The 22,354-nt window shown below is 44.8% G+C and overlaps 1 protein-coding gene across 1 annotated transcript in view; it reads left to right on the top strand.

The window, feature by feature from the left end:
• The window catches only part of CPVL (carboxypeptidase vitellogenic like), an 84,167-nt gene extending 62,720 nt beyond the window's left edge, over positions 1–21,447 (top strand). The window contains exon 13 of the mRNA XM_083188956.1: positions 21,240–21,447. Coding sequence (XP_083045082.1) covers positions 21,240–21,356 — 117 coding nt within the window. The 3' untranslated portion in view covers positions 21,357–21,447. The remainder of the gene's footprint in view (positions 1–21,239) is intronic.
• Positions 21,448–22,354: the final 907 nt, after the last annotated feature.

Below are 22,354 nucleotides of genomic sequence, written 5' to 3'. Positions count from 1 at the left end.
GAGTAAATGCCAATTGCCTATTTTTTTGCTCCCAAACTCTATAAAGCAAACCAAAAGGGATGTTTAGTAAATTGGGTAAGTCCGTCTGATTTAACAAATTTATCTGCACCACGATTAATCGAATCATGAGTAAGGGACATTGGAACAGTTAGTCGTATGTTCTACACCAGTGTATTTTGACACTGAATGATCAGGAAAGTGTAAAATGGTTCTCAATTAGACACTGTAGAATTTTAACGGAACACTCTAGTGATCTGTAAATAAATGGTAATAAGAACCTTTGACCAGTTGGCAAACACAGGTCCTTTTATGGTATGGTTGGGAAATTCCTTCTGAAAGTTCTCTCCTCTGCAGCGTTGTGTACATTGGTAACGCTCCCCACAGCCCTAGTAATATTTATACCAGGTGCAAAATGAGCTAATAGCCACGGCAAGATATTTCGTAACATCCAAAGGCTGCCATAGGATTTGCAGTGATCTGCCTGAGCAGCCAGTTATCAGCAGTCTGAGCATCAAATATTTGTTTGTCTGGCATAAAAATCTTTAAACGAAATCCTACTAATACTATAATTGGTGCTTGGATATACTGTCTGCAGTATAAGGCAGACTCATTATCTGACAGTATATGGCTTTATTTAGGTTGTATGACACACGAGATACCTTCTATAGCCACTGACCTGCCAAGAGCCGCTGATTTCTGGCCAGACCTCACAATTAAGCCGGCATTTAATTCTCCTCACTCACAGTTGTTATATATGGGGCCGATTCTGGTTCATTCGCACTGAACAGATGTAGGACCCTGCCCCAATGGTCGGGGTTTGCGCAGGCCCAAACCCCGACTGCGAACGGCCACAGCAATGTCACCGGGCCGTTCACATGGATCAGTGCGGGCTGGGGGCGTGTGGCGGCAGGCTCAGGTGTCGCCCACGGGAACGTCCCCATAGAAACGCTGGGCATTCCCATGGGGTTACAGGTGGCAAGTGGTATACCAGGGACAGGTGGCTGACCTCACATGATGCCAGTCTTCTGCCCTGTCTTTGTACCGTAGCCCGCAAATATAAGCCAGTCTCCACTGACTTATATTTGCAAAGGCAGGGGAAATCATCTGATGGTCACCGACCATCGAATGATTTCTACCGCTGTGGGCATATGCGAGGGGATGTATCTTCGTGATGGTTGCGAGGTTATACAGCGGGGGGGGGGGGTGGTGCATTCGCCAGGCCACCGTTGCAAGGACTTTTGTATGCTGCAAGCTTTGCACCTTACTGAGTCAATCAGAATCACCCCCTATGTGTGTGATTGACACTGTTCGTAAGATATCTGGATTACACACTTAACAGTATATAGTTTGTCAGCTGTCCGAGCATTATATCACATAGTATGTGCCCAGCCTACGTTACAGAGTACACTTAGAGTAGAGGGAAAAAAAAAAAAACTTACCGATTTATTCCCTTCCTTCTATGCTCATAAACACACATCCTGGGCTTTACAGTTTATGTAAATGAGCATCTGAGAAATAAAACCATATGGGCATCATGGACAGTGTAATGGTTAGCATTACTGCCTCACAGCACTGAGGTCATGGGTTTGTTTCCCACTATGGCCCTCACTGTGCAGAGTTTGTATATTCTCCCCATGCTTGCGTGGGTTACCTCTGGGTACTTCGCTTTCTTTCCACACAATCCAAAAATATACTGTTAGGTTAATTGGCTCCCAACAAAATGTAACCCTAGAGTGTGTGTGTGTGTGTGTGTGTGTGTGTGTGTGTGTGTGTGTGTGTGCGCGCGCGCGCACACATGTGGTAGGTAATATAGATTGTAAGCTCCACCACTGGGGCAGGGACAGACGTGAATGTTCTCTGTAAAGCGCTGTGGAATATATAAATAATTTGAACATAGTTTTCTGCATTGTGTTTTGCATGGCCCCTTGCATTAGTTGCATTGCCCAGATTTTCTGTTGCGGAAGGAAACCATACTCACCTGTCCCAGCGCGACGTAGTCCAGGTAAGGGTCTTGGCAAAAAAACAAACCGACACCCCGAAACCAGACCGGACTCTGAGGGAGCCGCACGGTGTTTGTTTACATCGTGCGGCTCCGCCTCCCGAATGCCGCCATTGGCCGCCTTGCGGCCTAGCGGCTCCTGATTGGCCGCTAGGCCGCAAGGCGGCCAATAGCGGCATTCGGGAGGCGGAGCCGCACGATGTAAACACCGTGCGGCTCCCTCAGAGTCCGGTCTGGTTTCGGGGTGTCGGTTTGTTTTTTTGCCAAGACCCTTACCTGGACTACGTCGCGCTGGGACAGGTGAGTATGGTTTCCTTCCACAGCTTCCTCCATGGATTTCGTCGGACCCGGACACCGGACGCCATCGCCGACAGGGACGTCGACTTCAAGAAGGACGTCGACATGAAGAGGAACGCCGACACAGGACCGGAGGACATCAGGACCAGGGCTACCTACGGGAAGAAGATAGGTAAGTATTAGTATGTGTGTAATGTGTGTATTAAAGTTTTATTTTAAAAGTGTGTCAGTGTGTTTTGTGCACTATTTTTTTTAACTGTGGAACTACAAGTGCCAGCGGGCCCTTTAATGCCCAGCAGGCTGGGACTTGTGGTTCTCCAAGTCCCAGCTTGCTGGGGAGGCTTGCTGGCACTTGTAGTGCCACAGTAAAAAACAATAGTTTTATCTATTTTTTACACCACGATCAGCTCGATGCCCACCGCCCAGGGGCATCGAGGACAGCACCAGGCTTCAGCCTGGTCAGGTAAGTCCTGGAGGGGGGGGGGACCCCTTCATTGGGGGGGTCCCCACTCCCCCAGGGCCCCTGGCCAGGCTGACTGGTCGGTAGGGTTAATGTTTTGGCCGCGGGACCTTATATTATAAGTGTCCCCCGGCTGTGACATTACCCTGCTGGCTGGTTGTGCCTGAGGCTGGTTCTTAAAATACGGGGGACCCCTAGTCATTTTGTCCCCCGTATTTTGGGAACCAGCCCCGGACCTGGAGCCTGGGGCTGGTTGTTAAAAATCGGGGAACCCCTATTTGTCGGGTTCCCTGATTTTTAATTACCGGCCCCGGCTCCTTCAGCCTGGTGCTGGTTTCGGCTGTGGGGGGGACCCCACGCCGGTTTTTTCTTTAATATTTAATTTTTTTTTTACACTGAAGCTTGCACGGATCTGACTGATCCGTGCAGGCTAAAACAAACGCAAATAGAACAGGAAAATGGTGTTCTATTTTCCTGTCGTATTTGCGTGGGTGTTTTACACCACTTAGCAGCCGTATTATCAGTACGGCTGCTTAGTACATCAGGAATCACCATTCTTTTGAATGGTGATTTCTGTCGTATCCTATCGATGGTGTAGGGCATTCGTATTTGTAACTACAAATACGAATGTTCCATCTTTAGGACTACGAATTGTTGTATTTTTGGGATTGTAAATCCCGAAAATACAAATTCGTAAAAAAAAGGTGTATTTCTCCCTACGAATACACCTTTTTTCTACGAATCCATTTTGGTAAATGTCCCCCAAATTCACTGCTGGAATTTGGGAGCATTTGCTGCATGAAATCTGAGATTCAGGACACCAGAATATATCTTCCTGCATTTTTCAGACATGTGAACATAGTTAATGTCTAAGCATGAAAAGAAACCTTAGAAGTGTACAGTACACAACAGATACTACATTTACAGTTTCCATCTGCTGTACCGTTTAGATGCTGTTGTTGGCTCTGCAGCGTGACATTGAGATCCCTTTTTTTTTTTTTTACTGTGATGAGAAGAACAAACACAAATAGCTGATTGCATCCACATAATAATGTCCACAAGTCTGTCTTTAGTGCTTGCAGTTAGCACCAGGGATGGAAAGAACTTGTAGAACGTAGAATATTATAGACCATCTCACCTTATGCAAAATACTTTCTTCAGAACTGCTTACATAATTTCCTTGCCTGGACTGAAATATTGGACGTTTAATAATAATTTTGACTACTTGTCCATCCCAAGTAATTACACACTGAAACCATGTGATAAGATTGGGGCAATGGATGGTATATTGCAGAGCCAGTTAAAAATTCTATGAGGCCACTGGCAATATACTAGTTAATTCTAACCTATTTGTTACAGTAATCTGAGATGCTTAGGTAGGGAAAAAAAAACTAAAAACTAGAAAGTAATATACTATGAGCCATTCTACGTGTGTGTGTGTGAGAGAGAGAGATCTGGGATCACACCAGCATGCTGCTGTGTAGTCTGGGGCTTCCGGGATCAGACTCAAAGAAAAATGTACAAAGAACATCACCCTAGGCATTATCCCCGAAGCTAGTTTTGGGTGATAAAATGGGCGGATATTGTGATTAATCTCATTGCGGTATTCAGTTAGTGGCCATGTTTATTGGTCAAAAAGTGACTTGTGATCGGGTAAAAACATATGCGATTGGGGATAATGTCCCAAGTATGATCGAAGGTCCGGGTGGCTGCTCATCAGGGACTATGCTTCATGTGCCTGAGCGCAAAACATAATACCATGGGTATCAGGGAAAATGATTCCGGGCTAATTGGATAACCCCGGTGAATTGCAGCAGTGAAGCACCGATTCTAATAGGATACCTCCTTCATGACTGTCAGTATTCTCATCCAGATATCTGAAATGTGTGAGGGCGGGGCAACTGCCGCTTATTGTATATGGGTTACAGATTTTGATCACCTCTCCCAGAGAATCCATTACTGGAGATTAGCTGGCAGTTGATGGGCATAGGATTGGACTGTTTGCATAATTAGTCCGATCTCAATGGGCCAGAATAAATTACCTAATTCTAGTATAATTACATCCGACAGGCCCCACCTACTACTCACAAACACTAATTTTCCATCCCTTCACACACAAGTCTATGGGAATACCACAAAATTCTCGTGGAGGTTCTGGAGTAGTAGGTAAATATGCTTACAGGATTCTCTGCCCATCTCTTTTAGAGACATCCTTTGTTGTGGTGCCACACAAAGGGGCTTTAAAGTGCTGAGATTGTGAATGCATGCCGAGTATAACTTTGTTTTTGAGTGTACTCTGATGACCAAGGAGCGCGTAGTGCTGGACAGCCAATGACTGTTCAACATGTGAAGTCATTCTGTGGACAGAGTTAAATTACAGATAGAAATATGAGCTTTGTGTGATTGGGAATTCTGTAAATGGGATTACCTGTGCACATTCTAACTACACAAAGATCATTGTACTTGTTGCAAAGCAAAGATAACAGAACCTGAAAGCTAAAGGCCCCCATACACTAGGGCGACTTGTCCTTAGGACAAGTCGCCCCCGACTTCCCCCTGAGCTTCCCCGGCTGCTCCCCGGGGGAGCTTGATTAGATTGGCACTTGATGTGCCATTTTTTACATGTGATAAATCGTCTCGATTTATCACATGTAAAAAACCCGGGGAGCAGAAGGGGGGGGGGGGGCGCTAAGAGGTGAGAGCTGGTGGGAGCAGGGGGGCTGGGGACGCTGCGGGGGACACATCTGTGTCCCCCGCTGCTGGGGACAGCGTCTGTGCGGCGAGAAGGTAGAGGGAGCAGGGGGGGCTGGGGACGCTGCGGGGGACACGTCTGTGTCCCCCGCTGCTGGGGACAGCGTCTGTGCGGCGAGAAGGTAGAGGGAGCAGGGGGGGCTGGGGACGCTGCGGGGGACACAGGCTGCATAGAGCCGGGCAGGGGGAGCCGGCCGGGAGCTGTCAGTAATGAATAAAAAAAAAAGCCCATACAATGAATGGGCAGCCTGTGATTGGCTGCTGAGCGCTCTCTCAGCCAATTGCTGACTGGCTGAGAGAGCGCTCAGCAGCCAATCACAGGCCGCCCATTCATTGTATGGGCTTTTTTTTTTATTCATTACTGACAGCTCCCGGCCGGCTCCCCCTGCCCGGCTCTATGCAGCCTGTGTCCCCCGCAGCGTCCCCAGCCCCCCCTGCTCCCTCTACCTTCTCGCCGCACAGACGCTGTCCCCAGCAGCGGGGGACACAGACGTGTCCCCCGCCCCCCCTGCTCCCTCCACCGCCCCACTAGGTCCCAAGTCGGGTGGTCGGACGTGCAGCAGGTCCGACCACCCGACGCAGATCCGATGCGCACGGGACCGCGCATCGGATCTGAGGGGACATCAAAACTAGCCGATTTTGGTCTGATTTCGGCCAGATCCGACTGATCTGGCTGAAATCTGACCAAAATCGGCTAGTGTATGGGGGCCTTAACAGTCTGTGGCCTCAAAGATTTCCATAGGGTGAAGAAGTAACGATGCTTCTGTACACTGTGGAGCATGGGACACACTATATTCGTAGGGGGAAAATCTGCTCTTCGGTTAGCCTTTTCTCACAGATTAAGGTTACTGTCCATGCCATACACACTCTAAAGGCCCATACACACTAGAATATTATCTTTCCAATCTGGCTGGTTGAAATGAAAAATCTGGAACATTTTTGGAACAAAAATTTAAATAAAAAATATTGCTCCCAAAAGCTGGAAAGTGGACTAAAGCAGTCATCTGCATAAGTTGATTTAACCAATTTGAATGACCATTTTTATCCTGTTTAGGAGCAAATGATAAAAATTTCAAGATTTTTATTCCAGCCAGCCAGATTGGAAAGATAATCTCTTAGTGTATATGGGCCTAATAAGCATTGTTTTATGTCTGTGGCTTCAGATATAACTAGAAAAAAATAAAAATATTCCCTATTCTTCCTTTTTAATGACGTGGGAGACGTCCGACCCTGCTAGAAAAATAAGTTCTAGAAGTGTCTGTTTTCATTTTGCTGATATACATGCTATATAAATCAGAACAAGCAAATGACTGTGGCTAGAGTAACACGTAAAGAGGTGGAAAATGTCTCCATTTGTTCCAAATTTAGTGTAGCCCAGCTGTAGCATTCATTCAGCTTTGCACTGTTTATATCCATTCTGAGATTGTATTTCCTTAGCTGGAGTAGGCGTAATGTAAACTGCCAGAGGTGCAGGGGGAAATTCAAAGAGCCAAAACATTTTGGACAACTGCAATCCTAATTGACTGCAAACATAATTTATTTATATTCATTTTACTTTGAGGAAAGCCTGGATGTGGGTTCTGGAAGAATAGATTAAGCTCTACCTTGCAAAGCGAAAAGTCTGTTGGCACCTTGATAGGATGCGGTTTCTCCATCTGTAGTGCAGTGTGTACGCTCGTGGAGATGTGCTGCAAAGCCAAGGCCTAATTTAGAGCATGTGTAAGATCCAGCTTTCGCAATCTCAGATTTGTCATTGAGTTTAGCAGAATAACCCAGAAACGTTTATATAATGCAAGTAGTAGAAAACCTGATTGCTACATATTTAAAGCTTTTCTACCACCGAAAACAAAACTTAGACCAGGCATGCCCAAAGTCAGGCCCGGGGGCCAGTTGCGGCCTGTGCTGTAATTTCAAGTGGCCCGCAGCCTCCAGCTGGAAGCGGGCAGAGCATCAAATGTGGGAAGCACAGCACAGGACACTAAAAGTGGGGCCCCAGCGAGCGCGCCTTTACCTTGCTGTCTGCTGCAGTGAGGAGGTGCCGGCCGCCAGAGTCAGATGTGTTTGGTGTCCTACCCCTGCTGCTGCAATCGTATATCACCCTACTTCACAATCAGTGACAGCAGTGTTTGGGGAGTGGGACAGCAAGGGGGAAGCTTTCTCCCGTAACAAGCAGAGTGGAGGAGGGCAGCAGCAGGAGCCCAAGCATCTCCTGTCCTTGCAGTGCCTGCTTTACCTCTCCTTCCTCTGGCTCACACAAGGGGCTGGGAAACATACAGAGAAGGGAGGGGCAGAGTTAGGGACATATAGTGAAGGAGGGTCAGGCTGGGGGACATACAGTGTATGGAAGCAGTGATGGCCATTCAGAGAAGGAGCAGGCTGGGGGACATACAGTGAATGGGGGCAGAGTGTAGTACATAATGAATGGGGGTCATACAGTGAATGGGAGTCATAGGGGGGTATTCAATCTTCGGGTCACGGCAGACTAGCTTGCTCGCCTGCCGTGACCCAGTCCCGTTCTCGGTCAGCTCGACCGAGAACATGCAGGCGGGATTCAATGTCCCGCCTGCAGCGGGACGAGAAGGGGGCGTGGCCGCGAGTTGCGGCCGGAAAGTGACGAGATGCAGCCGGCAGCTCGTCACTTCCCGGCTGTTCTCGGCAGAACGAGCCCGACAGCTAGAGATGTCGGGCTCGTTCTGACAGGAAACCCTGTTCAATGCTGTCGGGGAAGACAGCATTGAATAGGGCCCGTCGAGCATCTCCCCCATGGGAGATGCTCGACGGCGATTGAATATCCCCCATAGAGTGAAGGAGGGTCAGGCTTGGAGACATACAATGAATGGAGGCACTGATGGACATTAAGAGAAGGGCAGGCTGTGGGACAGAGTGAATGGGTGCAGAGTGGGGAACATACAGTGAATGGGGAGCATAAAAGTGAAGAAGGGGCAGGCTGGGGGACATACAGTGAATGGGGGCAGAGTGGGGACCATTCTGATGTGATTAATGATTCAAAGAATGTCAGGCTGAATGGTCGGCCCCCCACATTTTCACCTCACCAAATCTGGCCCTCGTCGCAAAAAGTTTGGACACCCCTGACTTAGACCCTTCAACATGCATTACAAAATTATAGTCCTTATTTATTTCTCAATTTTTAACGGTTGACTTTCAGTTGCATGAATATCACACCCTCGTCCACTTGAAAAAAAGGATGCTGGAACCATTAAGAACAAGCAAATCTACTTTGGTTATTCGTGTTCACCTAAGTCAACGGTTCCCAACCTTTTTTTCTCTCTCCTGTACCCCTTGATTAGGCTTTTTCATTTGAGTAACCTTCTTTCTGTGTTTCGGTGAGCGGTATGTGTGTCCTTATATTATGGAGCAGCGTAGTAGTAGTGTGCGGTCAGGAATCTGGTCTATGTTTTGGCCTCTGACTATGGTTTCTGGGTTCCCGCTGTTTATTAATACCACAGCTTCCTCCTCCTGTGTCGGCACAGGGAAGATGAATGCTGAGGTCAGAGGGCAGCACGGGTAGCTCCCAGTGGATTGCTGGTTGGGCAGAAGCACAAGGAGACTCTGATGATGGAACCGAAAGTGATGCAACCATAGTTCATCTGCACAGCAACGAAAGACTACTTCTTTTTCAGCCATTACCAATATTATTTTCAAGTACCCCCAACCAGTCTGCAGTGTGCCCCAGGTTAACCTAAGCCATACAGCTGGTTTCTGGATAGAATTGGCATTCTCTCTGCTTCCAACTCACACCTATTTCATGTAGTACAGTTGTGTCCATCTACAACGTCTATCATGCACTACAAGTAGCACTGAGCGTCTTTCTATGCAAATGTACTGTAGCATAGAATTTTGTATGCAAATAGTGTCACCTTTGCACACAGAATACAGGCATGCAGCATGTAATATTCATCTGTATAAAATGCATTTGAATAGAAAAATCACGTACAAAGATGCCAAACTATAAGGGCTGTTTAATAGGCAAGGAGGCTAGATGTATGTAGACACATCTGTTAGCTATTGAACTTCAATAATGTTTTAACTATAGAAAGGGGAACTTCAAATTGAAAATGGCCTTATAATTGTGTACATACAGCAACAATTCTTTCTGACGTCACTGCAGATGTCTTCTTCTTTAACGGTCAACTTTCATAGTGTTGACATGCTCAATGTCAACATTCTGAACGGCTCAATATTATGACTTGGCATGTTTCCAGAGGGTACATATTGCCGGTCACGTGTATACTTGTGGACATAATAATGTGCTCAATAATAATAATTATATTTATATAGCACACTTCTCCCAATAGTACTCAAAGTGCTTTACCATTGTCTTTACAGCTCGAAATACAAAACAAGCTTAACAGTAGATAGCAGTGAAATGCTTGAGTAAATAGGAACGTCTTAAGTCTATATTTAAAGGATTCTACAGTGGGGGATTCTCGCATTGTGTGAGGAAGAGAGTTCCATAGTTGGAGCAACAAAGTTGAAAGCTGGACCCCCCCAAATGAATTTAGGGAGATCGTAGTAATCGAGTAGGACAGTAAGGAATCAGCAGCTGCTGCAGGTACCTTGGGGACTGGTCATGTAGGGCCTTGAAAGTGAGTAAGGCAAGCCAATCTTGAAAACAATTCGCCATTTTACAGGTAGCCAGTGAAGGGAGTAAAGAATGGGAGTTATGTGGCAGGAGCGGGGCTGGTTAGTCTGGCGGCTGCATTTTGTACCAGCTGCAAGCGGTGCAATTCTTTTGATGGGAGACCCAGGTAGGGAGCATTGCAGTAGTCTAGGCGTGATGATATAAATGCAGGTCTTCTGAGGGAATTAGGTGCGTGATTCTGGCTATATTTCTTAGATGATAGAATGAGGATTTGATTGTGGCTGACACCTGATGTTTAAGTGTCAGGGCACTATCCAGGACAACACCAAGATTCCGCACATGATCAGACTTAAGTGCGTACACACGTACAGATTTTCTGTCTGATCTACAGTATCTGGTGGGAACAATAACCTGGAAATGTATGGGAGCAACTGACAAGCAAAAAATTGATCATTGTCTGTTTTCAAGCATTTGGGAACTGTCAGTTAAATTGGTTAAATCATTCTGATATAATAAATTTATCAAAGTATTTTTTTTCTGCATTTGGGTGGAAATTTTTGATTGTCAGTTGCTCCCATACATTTCCAGGTTTTTGTTCCAGATAGATCAGACAGAAAATCTGTACGTGTGTACGCACCTTTACTATTGCAATTTCCCAGTATACTGTAGGTCATGTTTTGAGGATCCTGCCTGTTGGATAATTAGGGTTCCAGCAAAATAAATTAACTTGCCGTGCAGATTGTCGTGCTGTGTAGTCTGAAAGAAATCTACACTGCATGACCTATCTTGTACTTGAGTTGAGATTGGGTACACCTGTCCGGGATTCCTCAGGAAATGGCATGATCTATCCAGAGGCTGGGTGGGCAGGGTCCAAAAATCACAGATCTATTGATGTTGAAACGGCTCCATAGCCCACCTCCTGTCTTTCTAACCTTCCAGGAACCATTAGTCTACAGGGTGCTTGTGTAGTTTCATGGTGCCACTAATCGCATGCGATTTACTATCCAGTTCATTACCCCACTATTCGCTAGGGCGTGAAGTTGATTTTATATAGTGCAGCGAGCCCAAAGCGTGGCGAGTGCCCACAGAATGTATTCTACAGAATTGCATGCAAATGGCATGCGATATTGGGAGTTTCTGTGAAACAATTCAAGTAGCGTAATCTGTGTCCCCTTGCGGGGCAAGCTGCGCTCGCCACGCTTCGGGCTCGGTGGCTCGCTTCGCTCGCCACACTATATAAAAACTCCGCGCCCTAGTGGATAGTAAATCGCATGCGATATTGCATGTCAAATCGCATGCAATCTAGTGGCGCCGTGAAACTACACAAGTACTGTCTACAGTACTGCAGTTTGGAAATGGTCCTCTAAATTGTTCGGACACCTCAGGTTACATGAATGGTCAGGGTTCATGGTACACAGTCTTGGTCATGCTGCTGCAGCAGGGTGGTTCTGGCTGCTGCGGTGGGAGGGATTGTTAAAGGTAAGCAACTGATGTGGAGGGGGCATATTTGGGAGAAGATGAGGTACCTGTACTCCGGCTTAGCTGCATTGATGTGTCTGCACCACCCAATCTCAATCTGCTTTTTAATGTAGCCATTATCACTGTCTGTATTTACACCAGCCATATCCTGTGAGCTAGAGATTAGTCTAAAATCAGATGGATTTCTGCATGTGGTTATCTCTGAATAGCTGGCAATTTGCCTACATGCTCATCTGTCTATAAAAAAAACCTCTTAGACAATGAAAGTAGCTAACGATGCACAAACAGGATCTCCTATTTATTACACTGTTTGCTCAATAGAAGGACTCCTCCATTCATTGGTCTCCCAAAAAGTTTACAAGAAAAATTCTCTGCTGTCATGTCATGCGCTGTACAAACTAGGCGATTATATTGGCGGTTCGAGCAAACCAGTTGGTGGGCTGCTTATATCTGTGGAAAATGAAGTTTAGACCTAACCGCGTCAGCTGTACAGGACCGCTGATGACCAGTTATGATCAGCTCCTCCTGTTGTGTGTACGGCGTCTGCCGGCCACAGGTGCACTTGCAGTAGGGGCTGGCCTCACAGCTGGCTGAGCAAATTGAAATGCCCACTTGGCTGGTGTCCTCACAAAAACATGAGCAACCAATCAGATCCTGTCTACTATCTTCTATAACCTTGATGGCTAACCTTGACACTCCAGATGTTGTTGAACTATACATCCCAGCATGCTCTGCTTCAGTATTGCTATTTGGCCATGCTAAATCTGATGCAGAGCATGCTGGCATGTGTAGTTCAACAACAGCTGGAGTGTCAAGGTTAGCCATCAAGGTTCTGGAGCAGGACAGGCCAACCTGTGGCTCTCCAGATGTTGTGAAACTACAAATCCCAGCATGCCTTGCCACAGTTTTTATAGCCTTATAGCAAAACTTTGGCAAGGCATGATGGGATTTGTAGTTTGACAACATCTGGAGAGCCACAGGTTGGCCAGGCCTGTTCTAGAGGGTGCTAAATCAATAAGAAGTAGCTTCTGATTGGTTGCCCATAGCAACATCACATGTGAAGTAGAATACACATCTTAGTAAATTTCGCCCATTGAGTGGCTAATCAGTAAGTGTGTATACTTAGCCTTAAGCTGTCTATATGCGATGCGATGTGCTCTGTGCATTTTAAACTAAATCACATCTTGTTCAAAACGCGTGTGATATGCTACAACAGCATGCGTTTTGAACTAGATGCAATGCGATCTAGTTTGAAAAGTGTGCGCTGCACATAACATTCTTTGTGTGCTTTGCAATGTGATGTGCGTGTTTGCGAGCCCAAAATGCGCCGTGTGTGTGCACCTTTAGACTAAAGGCAGTAGGTGTACTAAAGCTTCTAAAACTGATGTGGTAATGCCCATAGCGAACCAATCCGATTGAGCAGTCCTTTCTCTGTTGCCCATTTTTCTATTTTGGAAGCTTACGTAAATTTACCCCATCGATGGCCAACATTGTCCATTGGGAGATTGGATGAAAGATTGCGGTTTGCCATACATGCTTGTGAAATCATGCACCATTCTAAGCTTCACTCGAATTGTTAATCCTTACAATTGTACTTTCAAAAAAAACAAAGAACAATCAATTGGTTGTATTTCGTTTTGCTTTTTAACAACAGTCTCTTTGTAAGCTGTGTGTAGGTCTGGACATCTTTTGTCATGCTGTTGCATTATTGACAGCTTTTCTTAGAATTCGTCCCCAGGAGAGCTTCCTCAGCCTTCATATATTGTTACCATGTGTCTTAAAGGACCATTAGCTAACGCACATTCTTTTGAAAGTGTCATGCTTTGGATTCTTCTAGGTTTAGTTTGTATACAGGATGTATTGTGTGTAAGTTTATTGGTAACTTGCTCTGTGTGTGTAGCGATAATAAATGTATGTATGTGTGATATTGTTGGAACATTGAAACTCTACTCCATACAGTATATTGAATGATTGTAATATGTTGTTTGTATGTACTGGCTAGGTGTTACCATTAGAGTGCACTCCTGACAAACCCCCTTTCTTGTATGTATGTATGTATGTAGAGGTGCTGGCGGCACTCAAAGAGGACTCAGTAAGGAATAGTAAAAAGCCTTTATTCCTACGGCGTTTCGGTGTATTGTACCCCCGTTTTCAATGACAGACAATTTGTGCACAGCACCATGACCTATAAATACACATTTACATATTAACAAAACCCACCTCCACACACCCCTGGCGTGGACACGCCCATGCTCACAATTACCACGATCAGCTGTGAGGTACAAACAGCCGCCGCCAATCTTCGGGGAGTGTGCAGCTCATGTCAGCTTCCCCCGGACCGCTGTCACATCACCAGGGTTCCCAGTGCTAAACTGAGCTCCCACATCCCGGGATGGGGGGGGGGGGGGGGGCGGGTGGGGGGTTGGCGTTAACTGAGCGCAAATCAATAACTATATTTGTTCACAATATCACCTAGTGTGAATGGGGATTATGCCTTTTAATTGATGTAAATCTAAAAGATGGGTAATTTTTTAATGTATTTAGAGAAGCCAATAAAGACCTGCAGCAACAATGTACATTTTGTTTGGTGAATTGGCTACCTGGCTTCAGATGTAATGTGTCTAAACACAGATGAGACCACGTTTTTATGTACAATTACTTAAATACCGTTTTAATACTATACAATATTAACCCACGCTGAGTGCCAACATTGCTGTGAGGGATCCTCAAAATATCTGTTAAAAATGCCAGCGTCACTTTTTTTTTTTTTCGGTTGGGGTTGGGTGCAATATTTAACCAAACTTCAATTAATTGACTTTGCTGTATTAGTATTTCTTTTGTATTATTTTTTTTAGTAGCTGTGAGCGGATATTTTTAGGATCTCTCTTGGCACTCAAAGGGTTGCGTTGTTTTTCTATATATTTTATGTAGACTATGTCTATGCAGCTTTCTTCTCTAACCTACTCGTACTAAGGTCAGACAGGAAATATGGGTCACACATTAATTGGCCCTGGATCAGAAGTCAGCATTCTCCTTTTGTTGTTTATTGAACACTGGTTGTTAGTGTGCCATCGGTCCATTTTACTGGCAGATGTTGCTTCCTCCTGTACAGTGTTTGTGGAGAATAAATAGGGCAGTGGTTACACATCTGCTCCCCTCTAGCCATGTTAACCTTTGTTTTGTCATTTTATGAGTGGAGACTGCACATGAAACGCCCTAACCACAAGTAGCTGATTACCATCAGTGCAGACTTTTCAGATGTTTGTAGAGTGGAGGTGTTAAGAGGAACTGAGCTGGCTCGCTTTTCCTGCCTTCCTTTTTTTTCAACTCCACAATAGTTTATAATACAATTAAATGAAAGGGCCTTTTATTTATTTAAGGTAGAATGTACGCGGTTTTGTTTTAGAACTTACAACCGTTGCTTTAGGCAACCTCTTTCGAAACTGGAAAGCACATGAAGAATACTAAAGCCATTTAAATAATTGAGACTTGAAAGATTTATTCTAAAAAGTTTTCCTTGTCCGATCATAAGTCCATGAAATGCTTTTTATGAGTTTTTTTTCTTATATATTTTTTGACCAAAGCATCCATGTAAGGAAGAGGGTGTTAATTACAAATACGGTCATGCTCTCTTGGGGGCGTAAATTGGCAGAAACCACCAATCTTTTTTTTGCTGAGAAGCCACAATCTCCATAAACTGTGGAATGTAGAACAGTCAGCGTGGAGGTGGTTGCACGTAATTATTTAATGAATTGGTTACTTCCTGGAATCTGTCCGTTGTTTAGAGAGATTCTACTACCTAATGTGGAACAGAAGTAAGGGAAATAAAAATTGTGGTGTTTGGGTTGCAGTGGTTCTCCATAATAAGCACAGCTAAAAGATTGTGTGCAAGCGAGTGGTTTAAATAAAGGAGGGTTGCATTTTTTTTCTTGGTCAAAGCTCCATTTTCTAAACTCTGACATGAAAGGCCTAGCTTTATGCCAATGACAGATGCTTTGCTCTGATTGGTCAGAGCAGCTGAAAACCTTGTTCTGATTGATTAGAACTCACTTGAGTGTTGCTTGATTTAACCAATCGGAAAGGCTTTTTCCATGCTCTGATGTTCCCATCACAACTAGTCATTCTATCACGGTCCGCTGTATTTTGTGTATACCAGCCTCAGATTTGAGTGCTAGTTTCACTGTGAGTGGCAATGTATCCTTGCTGTGCCAGAGCGACAGTTTGAACACAGCATGATATTTATCATTCAGAGCTAGTACAATCTACAAAACACATGAGGAGAGCTGGCACAGTGCAAAAATTGTAGTATACATTGCCTACCATCGATTGTCGGCAACAGCCTGATGCCTTTGCAATCTACCTCGTAAGGACCAAACCTATATGGCCTATTCACAAATTATTGTCATCCGGTGTTAGATTTTATGTATACCAGTTATTTATATAGCACACACACATTCCGCAGCTCTTTACAGAGAATATTTGGCCATTCTTATTGGTCCCTGCCGCAGTGTAGCTTAGAATCTGCCCCTAATCTAGATTGTATTAGCCACAGGGTTTACAGCACCGTTAGATTTTATTTTATTTTTTTTCTTCGTCCCATCATTCTGATACATGCTAATCTCTGCTTTCATCAGTCCAAATAATGCTGTTGCACGACTGCACTGCCTTTTTTTTGCCAAAGTCTGTCCTTGCACCTAGTGGTGAACCCTCTGTATTTGCTTTGAGATCTTCTTTTTGTTATGGCAGGGTGTTGAGAAGTGTCCCTTTTTTAACCATGGAAAGGATGCTGCAAAGATCCACCACTGTGTTTGTCCATGGACATCCATTCCTTTTTTTTTGTTGCCGAGCTCACCGGTGTTTGTGTTGTTGGTCCAAGGTTTCATCTGGATCATAACTTTTTGCCTTTGCAGCCTAATGCTAGCAATGCAGCGGTATGATACGGTTTTCAATCAGCCATCTAGTTCACTGGTTGGAAGGATAATCTGGTCTGTGGGGGCAAATGATTCAGATGTTTTCTCCCAGAGGCCGGAAGATCACAAACCTCTAGACCAGACACCTGTGATCAGCACAGTTACTGCTGCATCTTGCATTTCCATGTCTTCTCCTGCAGCTGCAGTGGTAAACACCCCCTCCGGCGATGAGCACAGTCACTGCCGATTCCCCAGTCAGCACCCAAACACCCTGTCAGTTGCAAAAAAATAAAAAAATTTCATTTAAAAAATAGAGAAATATTTTTGATCTAAGGTAGTTACCCGTCCATTGTTGGTATAACAAGTTTGTGGTGTATGTGTGTATGTATATATGTACTTGTGTACTTTCACGGCTCCCATCGCATGCCAAATGTAGTGGCATGCGATTTTTGCAGTTTTTAAGCATTTTTTTTTTAAAAATCGCATGCGATCGCATTGCATGCTATACGATGCATCCAAATGCATTGAAAATCAGAAATGCATCCAAATGCATTGAAATTAGTATCAAACATGTTCAATGGCCCCCAAATGTCATTTTTGAGGCTGTACCACCCCTACTATCAACGCGAAGCGTGGCGTGCGCTCGCGAGGGGCAGCGGTACGCGTCCTACGACCTTTTCATACCCCCACTATCCACGTCGGCGTGGAGTTGAGAATAGAAAGTGTGGCGAGCGCAGCGAGCCACCGAGCCTGAAGCTTGTCTTTCCAACCCAGTCCCTATTAGAAATGATATGTGCAAGAAGACACATTTGCCTAAATATTACACTTACTAAATCAATCTAGTTTTCAGGCTTATATGATTACCTGCAAACAGCATCCCTATGGGGAGGTTCCCTCATGCAGCTGCTGCGCTGGAACGTCCCTTGAGCCAGCCATGGCTATATGGCAGAGATTTGGCTGTGACATGTAGGGAGCAGAAGACAGGGTGTGATATGTAGATAGGGGTCTGAGGTCAGTCTTCCATTGCCCTATGAAGGTCAGCGTCTTTTAAAAGGGGTAACTGGGGGCAGTGTAAACCGACCCAGCTCCCGTTTACAACAATGGGGAAGCCCAACCTCAGAATGGGGCGCACACAGCCTACGCTGCTGTACTGTGCAGACAGTAGCGGAGGAGATCAAGATGCCTGTGTGCAGCATCCATTCACCTCGTAGACAGGGGCTGGGGAAGGGGGGAGCACAGAGGCTGGGGATCGCCCAGCATCTTACCTTGGTGCTGGGCTTGCCCCCAGCGTGGTGGTCCCACAGTGTAAATGGAGCAGATCTCGGATCCAATACAAAGGTAAAAAGGGGGGTTCAAACTGCGCTAAAACTGACGAGCATGCAACAGGTGTATAAAAGTAACAAATTTATTGGGTAAAAATTACTTGGTATTTAAAAGCAATAATGGATGTTTGGAGGTCAAAGGGTACTGCTATTCTTGTGCAGAAACCATGATTAAAAGATTTATATAGTCACCCACTGTTCAGTGTAGTTGTCCTGCCCAGTGTCCGTTCCTATTGTGCTTCCTTTTTGTATCTCAGTATTGAGGCAAAGATGTTTTCTCCAAGCCTGGGACTCTGTTTGTTTGTGGGGAGGCTGCGCTCTCCTGCCGTATTTGTGCTGGCTGTAGATATTCCCAATGGAAATGGCTGGTGGAGTGGTGTGGGAGCTGGTCCGGTCACAGGTAATCCTTGGTGGACAGGGTGGTAGTGGGTGAGTGGGTATGCTGTAGGTCACCAACGCGTTTCGCTGTGAAGCTTTTTCAAGGTGATGTCTGCAGTACCTCCTGTTGGTTTATTTATACCCTCAGTGATAGGGCTGATGGTGAACACCTGTTGCATGTTACATTGCTAAATTCTATCTCAATGCTAATAATAATTCTGGACTATAGTATATATGAATAGGAGACAAAATCTTACCATTCTATGTGAAAATATTTAAAAAACGATTGTCTGGGCGGCATAAAACAAGCTAAAATAGTTATATTTTCTTAAGAGTCCGTTTCCGGATATCCGGAACACGGAACTTCCGGTCATTGAACCGCACAGGCGTTCCACCTTGTATCTTTATGGGCGGCAGATGGATTGGTCTGGTTCTGCCCATCTCTGAAATGGCGATTCCAGTACTTCCGGTGTCAAAGCACCGATAGGCGCTATTCTAGCGTTTCTTAGCACAGGAAATGAACAGGAATCTGTGAAACCGCACATGCGCCCCATAAGGTCAAACAAAAGACATAGGACCAATATGAACGTCTCTAAAGTGGGGACAATAAAAAACAGGTACCCAAAACATAATTTCCCGTGCTAAGAAACGCTAGAATAGCGCCCATCGGCGCTTTGACACCGGAAGTACTGGAATCGCCATTTTAGAGATGGGCAGAACCAGACCAATCCATCTGCTGCCCATAAAGATACAAGGTGGAACGCATGTGCGGTTCAATGACTGGAAGTTCCGTGTTCCGGATATCCAGAAACGGACTCCTAAGAAAATATAACTATTTTAGCTTGTTTTATGCCGCCCAAACACTCGTTTTTTAAATATTTTCACATAGAATGGTAAGATTGTCTCCTATTTATATATACTATAGCCCAGAATTGTTAGCATTGAGATAGAAATTAGCAATGTAACATGCAACAGGTGTTCACCATCAGCCCTATCATTGAGGGTATAAATAAACCAACAGGAGGTACTGCAGACATCACCTTGAAAAAGCTTCACAGGGAAACGCGTTGTTGACCTACAAAATACCCACTACCACCAAGGATTACCTGTGACCGGACCAGCTCCCACACCACTCCACCAGCCATTTCCATTGGGAATATCTACAGCCAGCACAAATACGGCAGGAGAGCGCAGCCTCCCCACAAACAAACAGTCCCAGGCTTGGAGAAAACATCTTTGCCTCAATACTGAGATACAAAAAGGAAGCACAATAGGAACGGACACTGGGCAGGACAACTACACTGAACAGTGGGTGACTATATAAATCTTTTAATCATGGTTTCTGCACAAGAATAGCAGTACCCTTTGACCTCCAAACATCCATTATTGCTTTTAAATACCAAGTAATTTTTACCCAATAAATTTGTTACTTTTATACACCTGTTGCATGCTCGTCAGTTTTAGCGCAGTTTGAACCCCCCTTTTTTTCTTTGTATTGTATTGTTGTCTGGGCTTGACACCCAGACATTTTCTCACTTCTGCTTCAGCTTCCTCCCTGGGTGCCCCCCTGGGACACCTAGTGCCCCACAATCCCCCCTTTCCAAATCTCTGATCCAACCTGGCTTGGAACAGTGTTCCAAATACCAGGTCAGATCCAGGATTTTGGTGTAAAAGATGGATAAGTCTCCTTTTCTTTGGTTGTCTTTTTTTATTACTTGGATTATCCTTGTCACCTGCATGCTAATGTAATTACAGTTTGCTGTTGATTTTCACACAGGTGCTAAAACTAGTTTGTTCTGGATGCCAATATCTGTCTGGGTCTTCGGGAAGGAAAATATCCCGCTGTCCGTATTGTATTGAGGCCTCCTCTGTCTAGCTGCTTTTGGCACAATACCAAGAACGTCCACAGCTGTTCAAATGTAGCCAGCTCTCCATAGTTACTTCCTTTTTTTTTTTTTTGTCTTAAATCAATGAAGACTAATATAGCCTAACGCAGATTTCTGGATGTTTGTTTCATAAAGTAAGGCAAAAGATGAATAAGCTGTACATCAAAAAGTTAGATTTTAATGCACGTGTACAAGCCTTAATCATTCGCTAAATTATAAAGATTCATAGAATTTACAGTGTATGTTCGTAAAGTCTTTACATTAATGCAGCATCATGTGCGTCCCCATAAAAATGCTGGGTTTTCCCTTGGAACGTAGGCGGGTTGCCTGCTGGGAGCGGGCGGCTGATGTCACATGATGTCAATGCCCGCCCCCTTTTCAGTGTTCTGCAGAGGAAATAAGTCCGTTCAGACTGACTCTTTTTTTTTTTCCAAAGGGGGGAGAAATCATTGAACAAATTCTCTCCCCTTCAGCTGCATGCGAGGGGATGTGCACGAGAACATTTTACATCTCTTAAAATAAAACAAACTGTAGAGCAATTTCTAAAAAGCTGCTGGATTTAATCACATGATGGCCTCGCTCATGTGTACACACTGAGCCATCCACATTCACAATCAATCGTCGCCTGGCCTGCGAATCTGCAGCCGTGCGATCAGGTCTGAATAGCCCCACTGACATTCTGTTAACTCGTTTATTCTTATTATACTGTATGTCAGGCATTCCCAAACACGGTCCTCAAGGCACACCAACAGTGCAAGTTTTAGTGATATCCATGCTTCAGCACAGGTGACAGACCCGATCAGACAGGTATGAATTGGGCCCCGTTTCCGATGGGGAGGGTCTGCGCATGCAGGCATATCAATCTTATCGAAGATACGCAGCCTAGCGAGCAAGTCTGAATCAGGCCGCTAATTAGTACTGCAGCTGTTTTGATTTAACCACCTGTGCTAAAGCATGGATATCGCTAAAACCTGCACTGTTAGTGTGCCTTGAGGACAGAGGTTGGGAATGCCTACTGTATGTTATAATAGATTGAAAGTTACTGGAGGAAATGTTAGTGTTGCATTGCACCTTATGAATTGATTTGTCACATTATATGTATATTGTAGGCTAGAACCTAAAATGATTAATATTACTGTTCTTGCTTTTTCTAGGTAATAGTCAGAGGCGGCGGACACATCCTTCCATATGACCAGCCTGAAAGATCCTTTGTGTTGATTGACAGGTTTATAAGTAAATGTAAGAACTTGAACTGCGAGACTGGTTTCTAACTTGATACGGATTTGGTATATATCCTTTCTTTGAAATCAAATTGAAAATCAATTTTCACTGATAGTCAATAAAATCTTTTTGTAAAAATGACATCTGGTCTCTTGTTATACAGTGTACATAATATGGTAGACTGCTTTATAAGCTCATTGCCCCTTGCTGGTGCTCTTTGTACATTTCAGGCAGACTTCTGAAACCACATTTACAAGGTTACTTGAATGTACAGTATTTAAATAGACTGTCTTGAAAATGTATTATCCTTTACTTAAGACACCACAAGACCTTCAATACTTGGTATATAGGTCATACACAGAGTGACAGTAAAACCTGACCGATCGATCAGTGAGTGACTGCAAGCTGACACATCTGTCCATTTATTGTTCTGTATTTATCCACAGAACAGAGCACATGGACCAGAGGTGAATGTTGGGGGAACTTGACAGGGAAGTAAATTCATTACCAGAGTCAGAGTTGATCGCAAAATGCCCCAACATCACTCCATGTGTAGGGGCCATAGCAATGCGCAGCCCCGCACGTCACTATCGCCCGGCGATTAATATCCTGAGTGATCTATCATCGCTCAGAAAGCTCAGCCACATCTCCCCGTGTGGAGGCCCCTTTAGATATGGTATGCTTAAAGTTCTGGAAGAACAGGCGAGAGGAGGTCAGGGTGAGAAATATGGTATAGTGGATCGACGGGATCTAGATCGACAATGTTATGGCCGACCACATTTAGTCGAACCTGTCTAGTTCAACGCCAGAGGATAGTTGACGGCGTCTAGATTGACCGTAACGAAAGTTAGGCGCAAGCGTTGGGTCGACATGAGGTTTTTTTGGTGGCTATGTCGACATAGGTCAACATGGACCAAATAAGTGTACAGTGTCCCATTGCTACGCTTGCTATGCTTTAGGCACACTATGCCCACTTAGATGGTAAAGTATGAACCAAGTAGGTGATCATGTTAACGTCCAACTAACACTTGCGTTACTGTCGATCTAT

This window comes from Crinia signifera, chromosome 5, assembly GCF_055691185.1.
Source record: "Crinia signifera chromosome 5, ASM5569118v1, whole genome shotgun sequence".
NCBI lineage: Eukaryota > Metazoa > Chordata > Amphibia > Anura > Myobatrachidae > Crinia > Crinia signifera.
The sequence above is the reverse complement of the archived record's forward strand: the minus strand, read 5'-3'. Positions and strand labels throughout refer to the sequence as shown.